The 13981-nt window shown below is 47.9% G+C and overlaps 5 protein-coding genes across 5 annotated transcripts; 3 read left to right on the top strand and 2 right to left on the bottom strand.

The window, feature by feature from the left end:
- Positions 1-134: 134 nt before the first annotated feature.
- K444DRAFT_647395 (uncharacterized protein) lies at positions 135-1972 on the top strand (the record flags this gene model as incomplete). The annotated part of the gene is made up of 5 exons (XM_024885329.1): positions 135-511; positions 567-604; positions 658-730; positions 777-1666; positions 1728-1972. 5 exons carry the CDS (start codon positions 135-137, stop codon positions 1970-1972), a joined length of 1623 nt encoding a protein of 540 aa, XP_024727947.1.
- A 1980-nt stretch (positions 1973-3952) lies between these two features.
- K444DRAFT_647394 (Dyp-type peroxidase) lies at positions 3953-5042 on the top strand (the record flags this gene model as incomplete). The annotated part of the gene is made up of 2 exons (XM_024885328.1): positions 3953-4232; positions 4372-5042. 2 exons carry the CDS (start codon positions 3953-3955, stop codon positions 5040-5042), a joined length of 951 nt encoding a protein of 316 aa, XP_024727946.1.
- A 1541-nt stretch (positions 5043-6583) lies between these two features.
- Positions 6584-7704, top strand: K444DRAFT_223795 (uncharacterized protein). The gene has a single exon (XM_024871173.1). It carries the CDS (start codon positions 6595-6597, stop codon positions 7498-7500), a length of 906 nt encoding a protein of 301 aa, XP_024727945.1. The 5' UTR covers positions 6584-6594; the 3' UTR covers positions 7501-7704.
- On the bottom strand, positions 7705-9070 carry K444DRAFT_223816 (NAD(P)-binding protein). The gene is made up of 2 exons (XM_024871174.1): positions 8459-9070; positions 7705-8397 (listed from the first exon to the last, which is right to left on the bottom strand). Exons 1-2 carry the CDS (start codon positions 8931-8933, stop codon positions 7910-7912), a joined length of 963 nt encoding a protein of 320 aa, XP_024727944.1. The 5' UTR covers positions 8934-9070; the 3' UTR covers positions 7705-7909.
- A 933-nt stretch (positions 9071-10003) lies between these two features.
- Positions 10004-11374, bottom strand: K444DRAFT_223792 (uncharacterized protein). The gene is made up of 3 exons (XM_024871172.1): positions 11159-11374; positions 10281-11105; positions 10004-10202 (listed from the first exon to the last, which is right to left on the bottom strand). The coding sequence occupies exons 1-3, from the start codon at positions 11286-11288 to the stop codon at positions 10198-10200; spliced, it is 960 nt and encodes a 319-aa protein (XP_024727943.1). The 5' UTR covers positions 11289-11374; the 3' UTR covers positions 10004-10197.
- Positions 11375-13981: the final 2607 nt, after the last annotated feature.

The raw sequence follows: 13981 nt of genomic DNA, 5'->3' as shown, positions 1-13981 counted from the left end.
ATATGCTTGCATCTGCTATTTTAATTTTGATATTCCCAATTGTTTGTCTTCTTTGAACTTCACCTTTCTCATTTACACAGCAGTAATAAACGAGTTTTTGGTCTTCATTTTCTTGTAAATTCCCTTTCATAACAATGGCCCCATCATGGCTGAGGTGGGCAGAGCTGCCAGCTCGGACAGATATCCACCAAGATAAAGGAACAACAAAATGGGGCAACCACGACCTGTATCCCATCGTGGAGAAGGAGCGCACCTACGGAATCGGTGCCTACCTGCTTTTCTGGGTCACCTGCGGCGGTGGTCTCTCTACTTTCGCCATTGGATCGTCTTATGTTACGCTTGGCTTAACTGCTGGTCAGACCTGTGGTGCTGTCTTAATCGGCGCATCTCTTTCGTCCTTGAACGCCCTGCTTATGGGCAAGGTGGGGGCCATTAACCACTTGGGATTTGTACACATCTCCATTCCCGGCCATCTAGATATGAACCTGACTTTCATATACCATGTCCGCGCGTGTCTCCTTTGGATTTCGCGGATGGTATCTCCCTTTAATCCTCGGCTTTTTAAGCAATATGGTCTTTTTCGGCTTGCAAGCATATTATGGAGGTTTGTCAATTAACAATGGCCTAAAGTGTCGTCAAGTCCTAACCAAGTTCTAGGGCAAGCAATCTCACTAATGCTTGGTTCTATGTCTCCCTCATATTTGCATCTGAAAAATACATTGCCTGAAAGGTAGCAGTTCAAATCCGCATATAAACGTAGACTAACGGGAACATAGTTCTGGAGTAACCACTCAAAACCTCGTTGGCTTCTTCCTCTATATGATCCTATATGTTCCAGTTATTCTGTTCGTCCCACCACATAAGCTAGAACCACTTATGTGGCCAGCCTTCATCGGAACAATGGGAACCGTTTTTGGGATCATGGCCTATGCCGTCAGTGTGAATGGAGGCTCGGCTGGAAATTTGGTTTCGCCTGCAGTTGCCATATCCTCGAGCAACCGAGCTTTTAGGTTTATTCAGTGTATCTCCACAGTCGTTGGCACATATGGAGGTGCTGCTGATCGATTTGCGGACTGGACCCGTTTTGCCAAGAAGAAGGATTCCCATGTTATTGGAACTATTCTCGGAATGCCCATTGTCATCACTCTCTGCTCCCTCCTCGGCGTTTTGACTGCCTCTGCAACAAAGGCGCATTATGGAACGACGTACTGGCAACCCCTGACCTATCTCCAGTTTGTACTAAAATCGGAGTACACAGCCGGATCTCGAGCTGCACTCTTCTTCGCCGGAATGGCAATCTTCGGTCATCAGGTTTTTGTAAACGCTACTCAGAACAATATCACAGCAGGAATGGACCTCGCGGGCGGATTTCCTCGCTATGTCTCCATGAAGAGAGGCTCTCTCATCCTTTGCACACTTGGCGTTCTTTGCCAGCCATGGCGCTTCTTCACCCAAGCCACCGTCTTCCTTTCCGTCATCGGCAGTTTTGGTGTCGTCACTGGACCTACGACTGCAATCCTCATTATCGACTATTATGTCCTCCGCAAAGGAAACTGGAAGATCCCAGACATGTTCAACGGTGGACCACAATCCATTTACTGTTATTACAAGGGCATCAACTTTCGTTCCACAGTGCCTTACATTATTGCAATCCTGCCTTCAATGCGTAAGTTTCTTCGGCTATGGCACCCAACGTTTCAATCAGAGACTAATTCAATTCTACACAGCTGGTCTTGTCGAGAACGTCATGAGCAAGACGAATTCAGCGGTCAAAATCTATCAACTCAACTGCATCGTCGGTTTCGTTATCAGCGCAATACTGTTCTTTGCCGCCAACAAGATGTTCCCACCACCGGGAACAGATATCGGTGAGCCGTTTGAGGCCTGGGAGGGCCCGGCGCGATCGAAGGCCTGGGTGTCACTGGCTCTGATAGCGGCAGTGGCATGGTTACCCCGACGAAGGGAGGAATAATTACGAATGAGAAGGATGCTACAGAAGTTTCGGTTTGAGAAAATGGGTGAACTTGAGCAGTAGAGGTGCAGGAGCTTGTAGGCTGTCGAATATACAGTAAAGCCATTGACGGCGAGGGTAAAATCTGTTGTCAAGTGTAGATGTGTTGTTGGAATAACATACTAGTATGCCGTGCCATTATTTTCACCTAGATCATTCTGCCTATCCCCCACCACGAAAAGACCGTACTTCCATGGCTACAATCTACCAGAAGCACAAGTTCTTGGTGAGTGCCCATCATTTCCGGCCTTCCAACTCGCCCATCAACCTCAACTCAAGTCTCAATTTAGCATTCCCAAACTTCCCAAATCCGTGAAAAGTAGCAATAATCCTAGTAGGACTCGGATACTTTTAATATAACGTCTTCCGGCTGGACATGTTTTCTGTGAAGAAAGCACTGTTCAAGGACCTCAATCCAAATGGGCGAACGCCCGTGATTGTTGACCATAACAATGATTGATTTATTCTTTGGGAGGTAAGTTATATACAGCCACTTCCTCTAATTCCTTAAGATAAGACGTGATAAATGTGGTTCTTTACTCGACTACCATTTTCCGGTACCTGGTTGAGAAACATGACAATCCTGGGAGATTGACTTATTCTGTTGGGCCGGAGAAGCATCTTCTGAATCAGTGGTTGATGTTCCAAGCTACCGGCCAAGGCGATTATTTTGGCCAAGGTGAGTAGGGAAAAGGCTACATTGAGAGCAGAGAGAGGCTGACAGAGAGCCAGGTGTTTGGTTCAGCTACGCGCATCTTGAGAAGCTTCCCTTAGCTATCTCACGCTACAGCAAAGAAATCCGACGTGTCCTCGCGTGCTAGAAACGGCTCTGGAAGGAAAGAACTATCTCGTTGGTGACAAACTCACGATGGCAGACTTGAGTTTTGTGACCCGGCATAATGTGATTCCGGTGCATCTTCTTACAAACATCTAAAATCCAGGAAAATCCACTCAGGATCGAAGATCTGATGTTGGGAATGGTTAAATTGAAATTTCTGTTGACATAGCCAGTAAAGTTTGTTTGCATGGAAGATACGGAGTGGGTGATTATAGGATTTCCGAATGTCGATGGATGGATGGGAGAGCTAGTGCAGAGGGAGTCGGTTAAGACTGTTCTTGTCGAGAAAAAGAGTCTGTTGTCAAAGCCATTGTAAGTCGGTCATTTATCTACGACTTTTGGTTGCGCACTTACAGTTATGAACAGTCCCGGAATAATTACAGCAGCGCGGGACTAGTCAGAGGGGTCAACGGACGGAAGAATTCGATTCTTGGGAGGCGAACCATGAGCCTCCATATTTACATTTTATTACTCCATTGTTGGATAACGGGAGAATATGGATTTTCTAGGAAAGCGAGTATGTCATAAAACATCGCCTCCGAATATGTGGTCCGCGTGTGGACCATGCAATATAAAAGAAGTGAGTAAGAGTATTCTATTGGATGAAGCCAGTGGGAGTCGGGATCATACGAGGCATGAAAGATTAATGGGAACTCTGAGTAGCTGCCTCCAGAGCGTAGGAACAAGAAATAGAAGAGAGGAAAGTAGAAAAAGGGGGGAGTCATGTGAATTGCCGTCACATTGAGGACTCTCGATCATCCAATCAGAAGGACCACAGTCTTGTTAGTAAGCACCCCGCAGCCAGCACGGCAGCTTGCTCACTGACTTCACAACTCCCCGACATTGTCCTCGACCTGAAAAGAGTCAACTGAGGATCAAATAGGAGCTAGACTGGAATGCTTACAAACAGGATCCGCGGTACCTTCCACGACAGCTTCTATTCAGGGCTCGGAAGTCGATTGTATCCCGGATCGAGGATCCCTTGGCATAGGACAGCGGAAGCAGCTCAGCGTCGACAGCCACTCTCAAATCAAGCAATACGTGCTAACCGTCGACCTTTAATTACTCAACTTCGCTCGCCTGGGCTGGCACCAAGAGCAAAAATGAGCGGCCGCGTCCCAATCGAGTCTCAACGCGTCGATGCGCCGCTCACATCATCAGCAACCTTCCTCGTCCTTTCAGTCACGGAAAGTCCGGACGCTGTCAAAACAGTACGATCTGCTCTAGCTAATATCGATGGTCTCGCCAAAAACGTCGCTATTCGGGATCTGGGTGCCTCATTTGCTTGCACTGTTGGCATTGGAAGTGATGTGTGGGATAGGGTCACTGGTCTACCCAAGCCTTCGGAGCTTCATCCCTTCCCCCCTATTGAGGGGGCGAAGCGTGAGTGTTCAAGAATCTCACTTCTTATCTTTGTCATGTTTATTTCATGCTGGTGATGAAAATTTAGATTTGTGTCACCGCTCCTATCTCCTATTGTGACAAGCTAAGCAAGACGTGGGAATGCTAACTCCCATCTCAGATACTGCCGTCTCAACACCTGGTGATCTACTCTTTCACATTCGCTCTGAGCGTCGAGACCTGAACTTCGAATTCGAGAAGCAACTGCTGGATCTCCTCGGCGACTCTGTCAAGGTTGTCGATGAGACCGTTGGTTTCCGGTATTTCGATGTTCGAGACCTCCTCGGATTTGTGGATGGCACGGCAAACCCGGTTGGGCCAGCAGTGCCGGCCTCGATTTTGGTTGCTGAGGAAGATACAGCTGCAGCTGGCGGCAGCTACATCGTAGTTCAAAAGTACGTCCACGATATGAAGGGATGGAAGACCCTCAAAGCCGAGCAGCAAGAAGCCATCATCGGCCGGACGAAACTGGATAACGTTGAGCTTGACGATGCACCTACTGGCCAACAAGCTTCACATAAAACGCTTAACACGATCGAAGACGAAAATGGTGTCGAGCATGATATCCTCCGAGATAATATGCCGTTCGGTTCTCCTGGTTCAGGAGAGTTTGGAACGTATTTTATTGGGTACTCTCGCCGCTTGTGGGTTATTGAAAAAATGCTTCATAGGATGTATATTGGGGAGCCTCCGGGACTTCATGATCGTATCCTTGACTATTCGAAGCCGTTGACTGGCACAACGTTTTTCGCACCGTCTGCAAGTATACTTGCCAGTCTAGACTCGAACTGAAGGCTTCTGTCTGCGAGCAGATCGGACATCTGTGCGGGCTTATTTCTAGAGGGGAATCTGTTTCTTAGAAAAACCTGTCTGCCAGTTCGAAGTTTGACTTTCCCTATCTTGTTTCTTATTCTGAAAGGTACTTCGTAGTCATGACTCTGGTCTCCCAGCGATCACAACTGCTCCGGTCGGGAAAGTCAATTGGTAGCTAATAATCCGTATCGTTTTCTAATTGCAGAGAAAGTGATTTGGAGAGGAGGAGTAAGCTGAAGCTGAAGACCGCGAGTTAAAATAAGCCACTTTCGGTTCTCGAGTAAGTTCTGAATAAGCTGTAAAGAAAATAAGGAGAATCTTTCTGTTCTTGTCACATTCTGCACCAAAGAAAAAAAAGAAGGATTTGTTTTTAGAAAAGCATCGATTTGACAAAGACTTGCTCTTTCCAAGCTCAACGAAGTTTGCTCCAGCTAGATTGATCCTGGCTTTTTCTATATGATAACTCGAGGATCGCCTTAATGCATCCTTTGACGGTGCAAATGGCGACCTCTCCCACTTCCAAAACCCTGTCTACAAATAGGGTAAACCAATTCCAATTCCCTTTGTCCAGCATCCCCCAATATACAGCCGTCTGAGTATGCGTTAGGTGCATGGTAGTGGCCTTTTGAGAGAGTTGAGCGAGACGTAGGTCTGGCCTTCCACCTGATGGCGCATTCATGATGATAGGTAGGATATATCTTTGCCTAGGATAACCTTGGCCCCCTTGGCCTGGGTCACTTCCCTTGATCCAAACATCGTTGTTCATTTCCTTAGAGATGTGTTCGAATTGAAGTAAAATATTCTTGGATTGTGTCGTTTCAGTAACCGCTATACATTATATTGATACATGTAAAGAAACAAAAAAAGTGAGCAGAGAGAGGTCGGGGCGAATTTCCGGGTAGATGGGAATAGATCAAAAGGTGGTGAAGCTTGGCTTGGATGGAACGAAAATTGAGTTGTTATAATTTGCCGATCCAAGAGCGCCGAACTTTACGTTCATAGTCTGAGGAGTTTAGCCAAGGCATATATCAGGAATTAGTGAAAGGCCACAATTATCTGAATAACGAACAGTCGACATCTTCACCTGCCGATGTGGATGTTGCTGATGGATATGTATGGGTTAGTTCTGCTGGTACGTCAAACAACCCCAGGGAAGGACCCATTTACCTTCTGTGACGCTACGACACCATAATATTAACCAAGAAGCATCACACAGTTCCACACAGTCGTTGTACTAATATTTATGCCGGAGAAAGTAACGGCGTTGCCATGTGATTCCAACCCGTTTTATCTTGTGACTTGCCCTGAATCAATCACAATGGAACGTCCAAGTTGATTCTCTGAACTACATATAAGCGGAGACTTGAAGTATCAATAGAGATTAATTAATCCAAGGTGTTTACACGCATCCCCCAAGGATATGAATTTGCTGGGGGTGATTCCCGCTCACGTGATATCGCCAAAACTTACCTAATTCCCTCGACGAATGCTGAATCTCACGACATTCACAACCTCTCATCCACTTCACAACATGTCCTCCTACACTTCATCAAAGTCAATCACTTCGTCACCTCAAACCATGTACCCATTCACTAATCTTCCTCCCGAAATACGCGCCCAAATCTGGCACCTTGCCGCCCAGCTTCCCCTCACCCTCGACCTCTGGCGCCTCCCCATCGGAACGCCCTCCTTCCATGCCACATACCCTAACCAACAACCAAACTTCGTAAACACCTACAGATTCTGCACCACACGCCGCGTCCCCTCTCTTCTGCATGTGAACAAGGAATCCCGCGCCATCGCGCTGCAGCATTACGTCCTGGCATTCGGATGCACGAACATCGTAGATGAGGATCAGGGCATCACGATGACCGCCCCGGCAAGAACTTATGTGAACTGGAGAATGGATACAATACTCTTTTTGGGAGCGAGAGGTGATGATGCTATCCCTGATGCTTTGACAAGTGATGTCCCAGCAGAAGGAGCCTCGATCGCTATCGAGGTCTCATGGATGGCTTACCCCCTCGAGTTGACTGAAGTCAACGCGATTTCTGGGAATGATAGGATCAGAGAGGTCATTTTCTACAATAGCGAATTGCCGGAGGGCATGCAATTGGCTTTTGAGTTGTTCGATCGATCGAAAAAGAGACCGAAAAGCATTGAGTTTGTGGAATTAGAGGATGGGGAGGAGCAGCGGCGGGAGTTGCTTTTCATGTTCGCCAAGGAAGAACTTGAATTCCAATTTCAGCGGCTGGAGGAAATAGTAGAAGCGGATTATTGGTTGGATGATGTCACTTTGGAAGAGGGGCAGGAGAGACAGGAGGCTTTGAAAGGGATTCAAATGAGGCTAGTGGTGAGGTTTGGGAAGTTGTTGATCGATGGAAAGTCGTGCAGAGAGTCAGGTGTATGGAACTTGGCAGATTCGGTCTCTCCTTAGTCAGTCACTCCTGTAGGGGCCAGAGTCGTCAATAATTTGACCGAAGGATATTTTTCTCAATCAACAATTATCTTGTCCTGTTCATAACATAGCAGCTATTATAATCAATATAATCCTCCACCCTTGCATGTGCAACACGTGACCCCCGCTGCTACCTTGCGACTAATGTGACTATAACATCTGCTACCTGTCTACGGCCGAGCTCTTAACCCCATCTCATTGATCGGGAACCGTCTTATAGACATCAATGACATCTGGGACACCTGCTTCGAGGACATTTCTAGTCTCATCCCAGATACGCTGCTGCAATCTGCGCCCACTCTGCTTCTCCATGAAGTTCGGATACCTAGACGTTTATGTTCAGTAAGGCTCAATCATATTGAACTAATAAACACGGCAAAAATCTGACTTACGGCCACAGATCATAATCCAAGAGAATCCCGCCATGTGACTGGTCGGTGGAACAGGCTGCATTGACCAGCACCTTGGCGCCACTCTCAACATCCCTCGCTGATATTGCCATGATCAATCGAGGGATAAACATGTTTCGGTTGGGGTCAGTTAGTGGAGTCCATGCAGCGCCAGGATCGGCAGAATTCACTGTCACTTGAAGGCCTTGCGCTTTGGAGACCCGTGACGCTAGCTCACGTGTAAAATACAAGAGGAGACCTTTGGATCGTCCGTATTGGTTAGCTTGCATCATACCGTCCTTGTTGTTGCTCAGATGCTTGAGATACGATCCGCTCTTGGGCGCTCCCATAAAGGGTGAGGCTGGATAGAGTCCGAAAGTCGTGACGAAGGTTAATACTGGTGCTTCGGGATTTGATGGCGATGACTTGAGGCTGGGGAGGAGAAGGAGGGCCAGAAGAGCTGTGCTCAAATAATTGACCTGGATCGCTAAGACTCATGTTAGCACTTCATTCGAATGAGCTGACTGTTGCTTGGTTTTGGTACTAACATGTTTCCCATCCCTCGGGGGACTCCTGCCGCTTGAAAGACAGTATCCCAGCAACCAACAAAACGCCATCAAGGCTTTTGAGCGCTCGCGCCCTCTTAGCAAACTCCCGACAGCTCTGGTAAGACATCATATCGACATGCCAGACCTGAATGTCGGGCTTGTTTGTCGCTGTCGTCTCTACTTCGATACGCTGCTTCACTCCCGTGCAATCCCTGACATCCGCGAGGATGAGCCTCTCAACACCGAGGTCGGCAATCATCTTAGCGGCCCTGGAGCCAAACGCGCCGTTCGCGCCTGTGATCAAGATCGTCTTGCCTTTGAAGGATTTGGTAGGGGCGGCGAGCTTGGCATTCTTCTGTTTGCGAATCATCCACCATGGGAAAATCTCTGCCAATAGATGACGCAAGGCTAGAGCGATGATGCTAACAACAATTGCGATAACAGCACCAATGAGTTGCCAATTGGGAGGCGCCATCTTCAATAGCGGTTCGGCGGCTCTGCTGCTCTGCTGCTTTGCGATTCTTTGCGTTGTTTATTTCATGATCTTCAGTGTGGTCTGGAAAACCTTCTCACACAAGGTTACATCAGTGTTGGTTGGCTGCTCAAGCGAGTGAACGCCTCGTTACATGGCTTTCAACAACCGTCAGCTCGTAAAAGTCCACCAGCAAACGTGATGTCAAATGAGGAGTTCCTTACGAACCGAGAGATTTCCCCGCACGCCGTCTAAAAATAGATTCTCATTTGACTTTCATGCACAGAGCTTTTCTCCAGTTGGTTGACACCCCGCAGTCACGTGCCCAGACTGCAAATTCCAGCCTCCATTCTTCAATATGTTTAATCAAATGTCGACGGGAGGACATTGGAATTAATTTGAGATTATTGAGCGCTTGCGGGTCGAAGTCAACAAGTGGTAGCAAGAACGAAGATCAAAAGAATCCCTCGTCCTTTTTGGGTAGCAGACTTCTTCTTGTATGATAACAGCTTCTTCTTCATTTGCGACGGTGGGAGATGTTCTGAGGAGGACGAGGAGAAACAGCGTGAGGCGTACCATCTCACCGAATATGAAGATAAACTCGAGTTGATGCGTCTCCTGGACCTAAAGTCCTTACTGTCAATTACGAAAGCTGTAGCCAAGCAACGTCGCGTTACACGTCCGCCATATATATACTACCTCTTGCCGATGACAGTGAGGACAAGACTCAGAGTCCGAGGGATATTGTAATGATGTTGTATGGAGGAATTTCGAGAAGGGGCAAAACTGGCGTTTAGACGAGAAGGCGAAACGAGGTGGAGTACAGACCCTGGAGGTTAATGCCGACGTAGCCAGCATGGGAGTAATAGTGGAGTTCATTTTAGATAGACTAGAGGGAGGAATAGCAAGTGGAGAGACAGAAAGAGCAGTTCAGGCGAGGTAGTTAGGGATTTGATGTTGGGCCGATCATGCAGACCAGGCAGCAAGAAGCGAAGAATGCAGCCTTACAAATATTTGACAACTGATCGGTGAGTATTCGGTGCGAGAGAATGTCATTTCGTTGCGTGAGATCTTACATTAATCGGCGCCATATTGGAGACGAGAATTGTGAGCCAGTTCTGAGACACACCATAATATAGCGCGTGAAGGGCACTGCTCTGTCAGAGAATGCATCTCATCAATGTCGTCTGTGGTCGCTTTGTATTCTCTCTCTCATCTCTTGTCGCCTTCGGCTTTGCTCGATACTCGTTGCTGTTCCAACTTCTGATCAATCTATATCTGGTGAATCAGAGGCACGCAGTGATGAAGGACTTTCTGTATTCGACGAAGAGGACCAGTGAAAATCGATACCTTCCTCCAGTTCCCGTAGCATAGCATCGTACTTCGGTTGCAATTTCTGATCGTTTCCGGTCCACGGTTGAACAACCCAAATGCAAGTCAGGTCGACGTTTGATAAACTTCGTAAAGGATCCATGATACCAGACTCTATGAATATCTCAACAGCTCTTGTGTGAACAGTCATGAAGTAAACGTCAGGCAGGTTATCGTCAGCGGTGTAAGGATATGTGAGATTAATGTCGTCTGCTGGGTCGACGGAAACTTCCAGTAAGATTTCGAGACACGTCACCCTTGGGGAGTTGCATATGATCTCTGCAAGATCGCGGAAGATGTTGGTTTGGCGGAGGAAGTCCTGGAATTTGACACAGTCTTCGGAAGCAATCTTCAGGTCAGGATCAATGGATAATTGTGGACATCCAGCGAGGTCTTCAGGGTTGCAGTTGAACTCTAATTCGAGGCTGATATGTTTGAACCTGGAGAATACATGTGGCTCCATCTTGCCATCCATTTCAGGTGTGTTGTAAATTCTCCCGTTATGGGGACCTAGTACTCCGGTCCCAGCAAGGGGGTTGTGTCTCCAAACACCCCGGTTGGGAGCAGATGTATCCTCCAAATTTGATCGCAGACAGACGATGTCTCCGGGGGTCAGGACGACGATGAGCTCGGAGTACATGAGAGATGAAGCCTCGGAATATATTTGACGATTGGAGCGCAGGATCTCAGTCGGTAGTGGCGTTCTTGTGCTCTCCAACTCGATACCAGGGTAAACCTGCTTGGGAGTGAGGGTTCGGGAATCTTCCGGTTCAAAGAGACACCGATAGATCATGCACCTGATTTCTACGCCCATTAATTAGTCGCAACAAAGCAGCCTTGGGATTAGTTCTTTGTACCTGGTGGGAGACGCAAGAAATGGCAGACTGGGGGTGAAGGCTTGGACAGTCCCTTGTTTTTGCAGGCCCTCGGTGGCAGCACCCATCTGGGGGCACGAAGCATCGTACTTCGCCTCGCTCGAGATGCCATCGCAGTTGAAGTCGATTGAGAGGATCTCGCATTCTGGCCTATCTCCGGCGTAGTGATGAGGTTGAGGAGGGAAGACGAAACAGTCGCGATAACGCGACAATTTGGTGTTTGAAATTCGGCAGTCACTAGTTCTACCCCGCGTTTAGCGGCGATTTTAGCGAGCGTTAGCGTCCTCACCCCTGAATTCTTTCCCCGATTTTCACAGCGCCTTCTCCTTTTTTCAACAACACCAACACTCCACTCCATCTCTGTGTGCCACGACTCTGTTGAGGTGAGAACGTTTGGTAGGATATTCGGTTTCCCTGATCCTTCTAAGTAGAATACCGGGGTGGTTCTGCATGTGAATTAGTAAGAGTGGTCCTTGCATTTTCTTGTACGAGCACGCGAGTTCATGGAGCATCCCTCAATTCAAAATGACGATCAACTCATTGTTCTTCCAATTCGTTGAGGAATTCCCACTTGCTGTTCTCATTGCTCAATTGTGCATTCCACATTTACTCGGAAGAGGTTCTCGAATACGCAAATAGCATCTGGGTCATGAAACTTGGTTGCTTCAATCCAGGATTTGGCAATTTGCTCCTCGCGGATCGGATACGGGACTGGGTGCTCGTGCATACAGATCGCTCACTAGCTCAACATGTGATACTCCCATATTACTTCTCTATGTTATTGGTTACTTGTTGTCTATATTCTTTGCCGCCAGCGGCTGGCGACCAGCGACCTCCAACTGTCCTCTTTGCCATTTACTCATGTCCCCACCACCATCACAGAGCCTTACAGTCTCTCCGCGGGTCCTGCCGCTGGCTCTACAGCTGGCTCTGGTGCTGGCCCTTCAGCGGGTGCTGCTGCCGGTGCCTCTGCAGGAGCTTTCGCTGACTCTGTCCCATTCTTCGGCGCGCTTGAGGAAACCCCTTGCAAAGCCCCAAGCAACGCTATCAGCCCATCTGCCCCGCCGCCTGAACCTGGTGCTACGGGTGCAGCAGCCGCTGCCGGTCCTTCAGCAGGTGCTTTGGCAGTTGCAGTACCGTTCTTCGAACCAGCAGAAGCACCTTGCAACGCACCAATCAAGGCAGCCAAACCACCGGCATTTCCGGTACCCTTGGGCTTCGCCCCGGACGTTGTCGAACTTTCTTTCGCACCCGTTGTGTTGCTCGCCCCATTGATATTTGTTCCACTTTGTATGATGGTAATCCCGGAGCTGCCTCCAATATTCGTAGTCTGGCCTTGGGAGTTGGTTGTGATGCCCGATTCGCCACCAACCTGGGTGCTCCCGTCATCGTTGACTGTGGCTATGTTAGGAAGTGCGTTGTTGACCAGTCGTGCAGTACGGCTCACCGATGATACCATTCTCTCCCTCGAGGATCACCTTCGGCAAGGCGTACGCAGACGCGCTTACTGCCACCATTAAACAGAGAAAAAATTTCATCTTAGAGGAAAGAAATATGCCCAGCAAAGTCTTATGGTTATTTTCAAAGACTTCCAAGTGACAAAAAATGAATGAACCAGCACTATTTCTACAAATTCCTCAAGTGAGGTCTCCCTCTTGTATTGACCGTTCGCAGCGATCCAAAAATATCCACTTTTTGACTTTTCTCTGACGCCTTGGACAGTCTTGTCGCTCCAGATCCTTAAAGCTTGGTCTAGGATCTGTGTTGGCAGTGCGGCGCATGGACTTGGCTTGGTCAAGTGGAACATGTTTTGGCTCAGAAAGTTCGCTTGTCTTCAGCCAAGGGGCCAAGTTCTTGAAGTTTCGAACACGATACACGTGATTTCACATGACCCTCTCACTTGATCGCCTGAAAAATGTGTTTAGGAGCAGAGGCAATTGTAAAGAGAATATGTTTGCGGGTTGTGGACAGTTACAGCTTGGTTTTCTCAGGTTGGCAAGCGCAGGACGGGACAAAGCCTCCCGACTGAGTGCAAAGGCCAAGTAATTATATGTTCAATGTGCTTCTCGACTGAACTTCTCTTACTTGACTTCCGTAGTACTGTTTGATCCCATCGGGGAACTATGCCAAGAGAATCGAGGTGATGATGATGGACTGAGTCTTACCAGAGAAAGGTAGCCGGTAGAAGACACCTCTATCAGATCCCCGCTGGCCAGTATCTACCGATCCAGTAGGATCCGAAATGGATCATTCGGATCCTAAATGCCATTTTGATGTCCGCTTCGCTACTCCGTTGAGGCCCCGAATCTCGCAGTGTGTCAACATAGGCCCTAGCCTTTAGACACTTGTTTATTTTCTTCAATATTCAAGTAATTCCAGTCAAGATTGATGTGAAGGGATTTCAAAATTTGATGTCGATTATTGCTTGTGCTAGGCAGCATACAACTCGAGCTGCATACATGCACGCGATAGGTCGATTGAACAACCTCGAGAGAAAGCTAGGGGTTTCTGTAAAAAGCACGCTAAAAACCACCTCACGTTCTGATGCTTCCTTTCCACCTTCCTCCCTTTTTCGATTTTCTCTGTTCTGTTTGTCTAACATTTTCAAACTAAAACGCTGACCAACAAACTCGATGTCAGAAATTGAGCCAGTTGAGCATGATGTCTCTTTCTTTGTAGCCAGACCGACTCTTTGGCTGGGAGCCTACCAAAAGTGTTCCCCAACCATGGCACTGCATTACCACCTGATACATGCTATTTGCTAGAGCTGCTCATAGATTAGGTTGTCCAATCTCGCCTTCAACT

Source organism: Hyaloscypha bicolor (assembly GCF_002865645.1).
Source record: "Hyaloscypha bicolor E unplaced genomic scaffold K444scaffold_182, whole genome shotgun sequence".
Classification (NCBI taxonomy): domain Eukaryota; kingdom Fungi; phylum Ascomycota; class Leotiomycetes; order Helotiales; family Hyaloscyphaceae; genus Hyaloscypha; species Hyaloscypha bicolor.
Note: the sequence above shows the minus strand (reverse complement) of the source record. Positions and strands in the feature narration are given on the sequence as shown.

Coding starts and splice junctions, on each gene's coding strand:
- K444DRAFT_223795 (XM_024871173.1), top strand. CDS start 6,595: ATGTCCTCCTACACTTCATCAAAGTCAATCACTTCGTCACCTCAAACC.
- K444DRAFT_223816 (XM_024871174.1), bottom strand. CDS start 8,933: ATGGCGCCTCCCAATTGGCAACTCATTGGTGCTGTTATCGCAATTGTT. Junction 8,398..8,458: donor CCCCGAGGGATGGGAAACAT/GTTAGTACCAAA, acceptor CATGAGTCTTAG/CGATCCAGGTCAATTATTTG.
- K444DRAFT_223792 (XM_024871172.1), bottom strand. CDS start 11,288: ATGGCATCTCGAGCGAGGCGAAGTACGATGCTTCGTGCCCCCAGATGG. Junction 11,106..11,158: donor TTTCTTGCGTCTCCCACCAG/GTACAAAGAACT, acceptor TAATGGGCGTAG/AAATCAGGTGCATGATCTAT.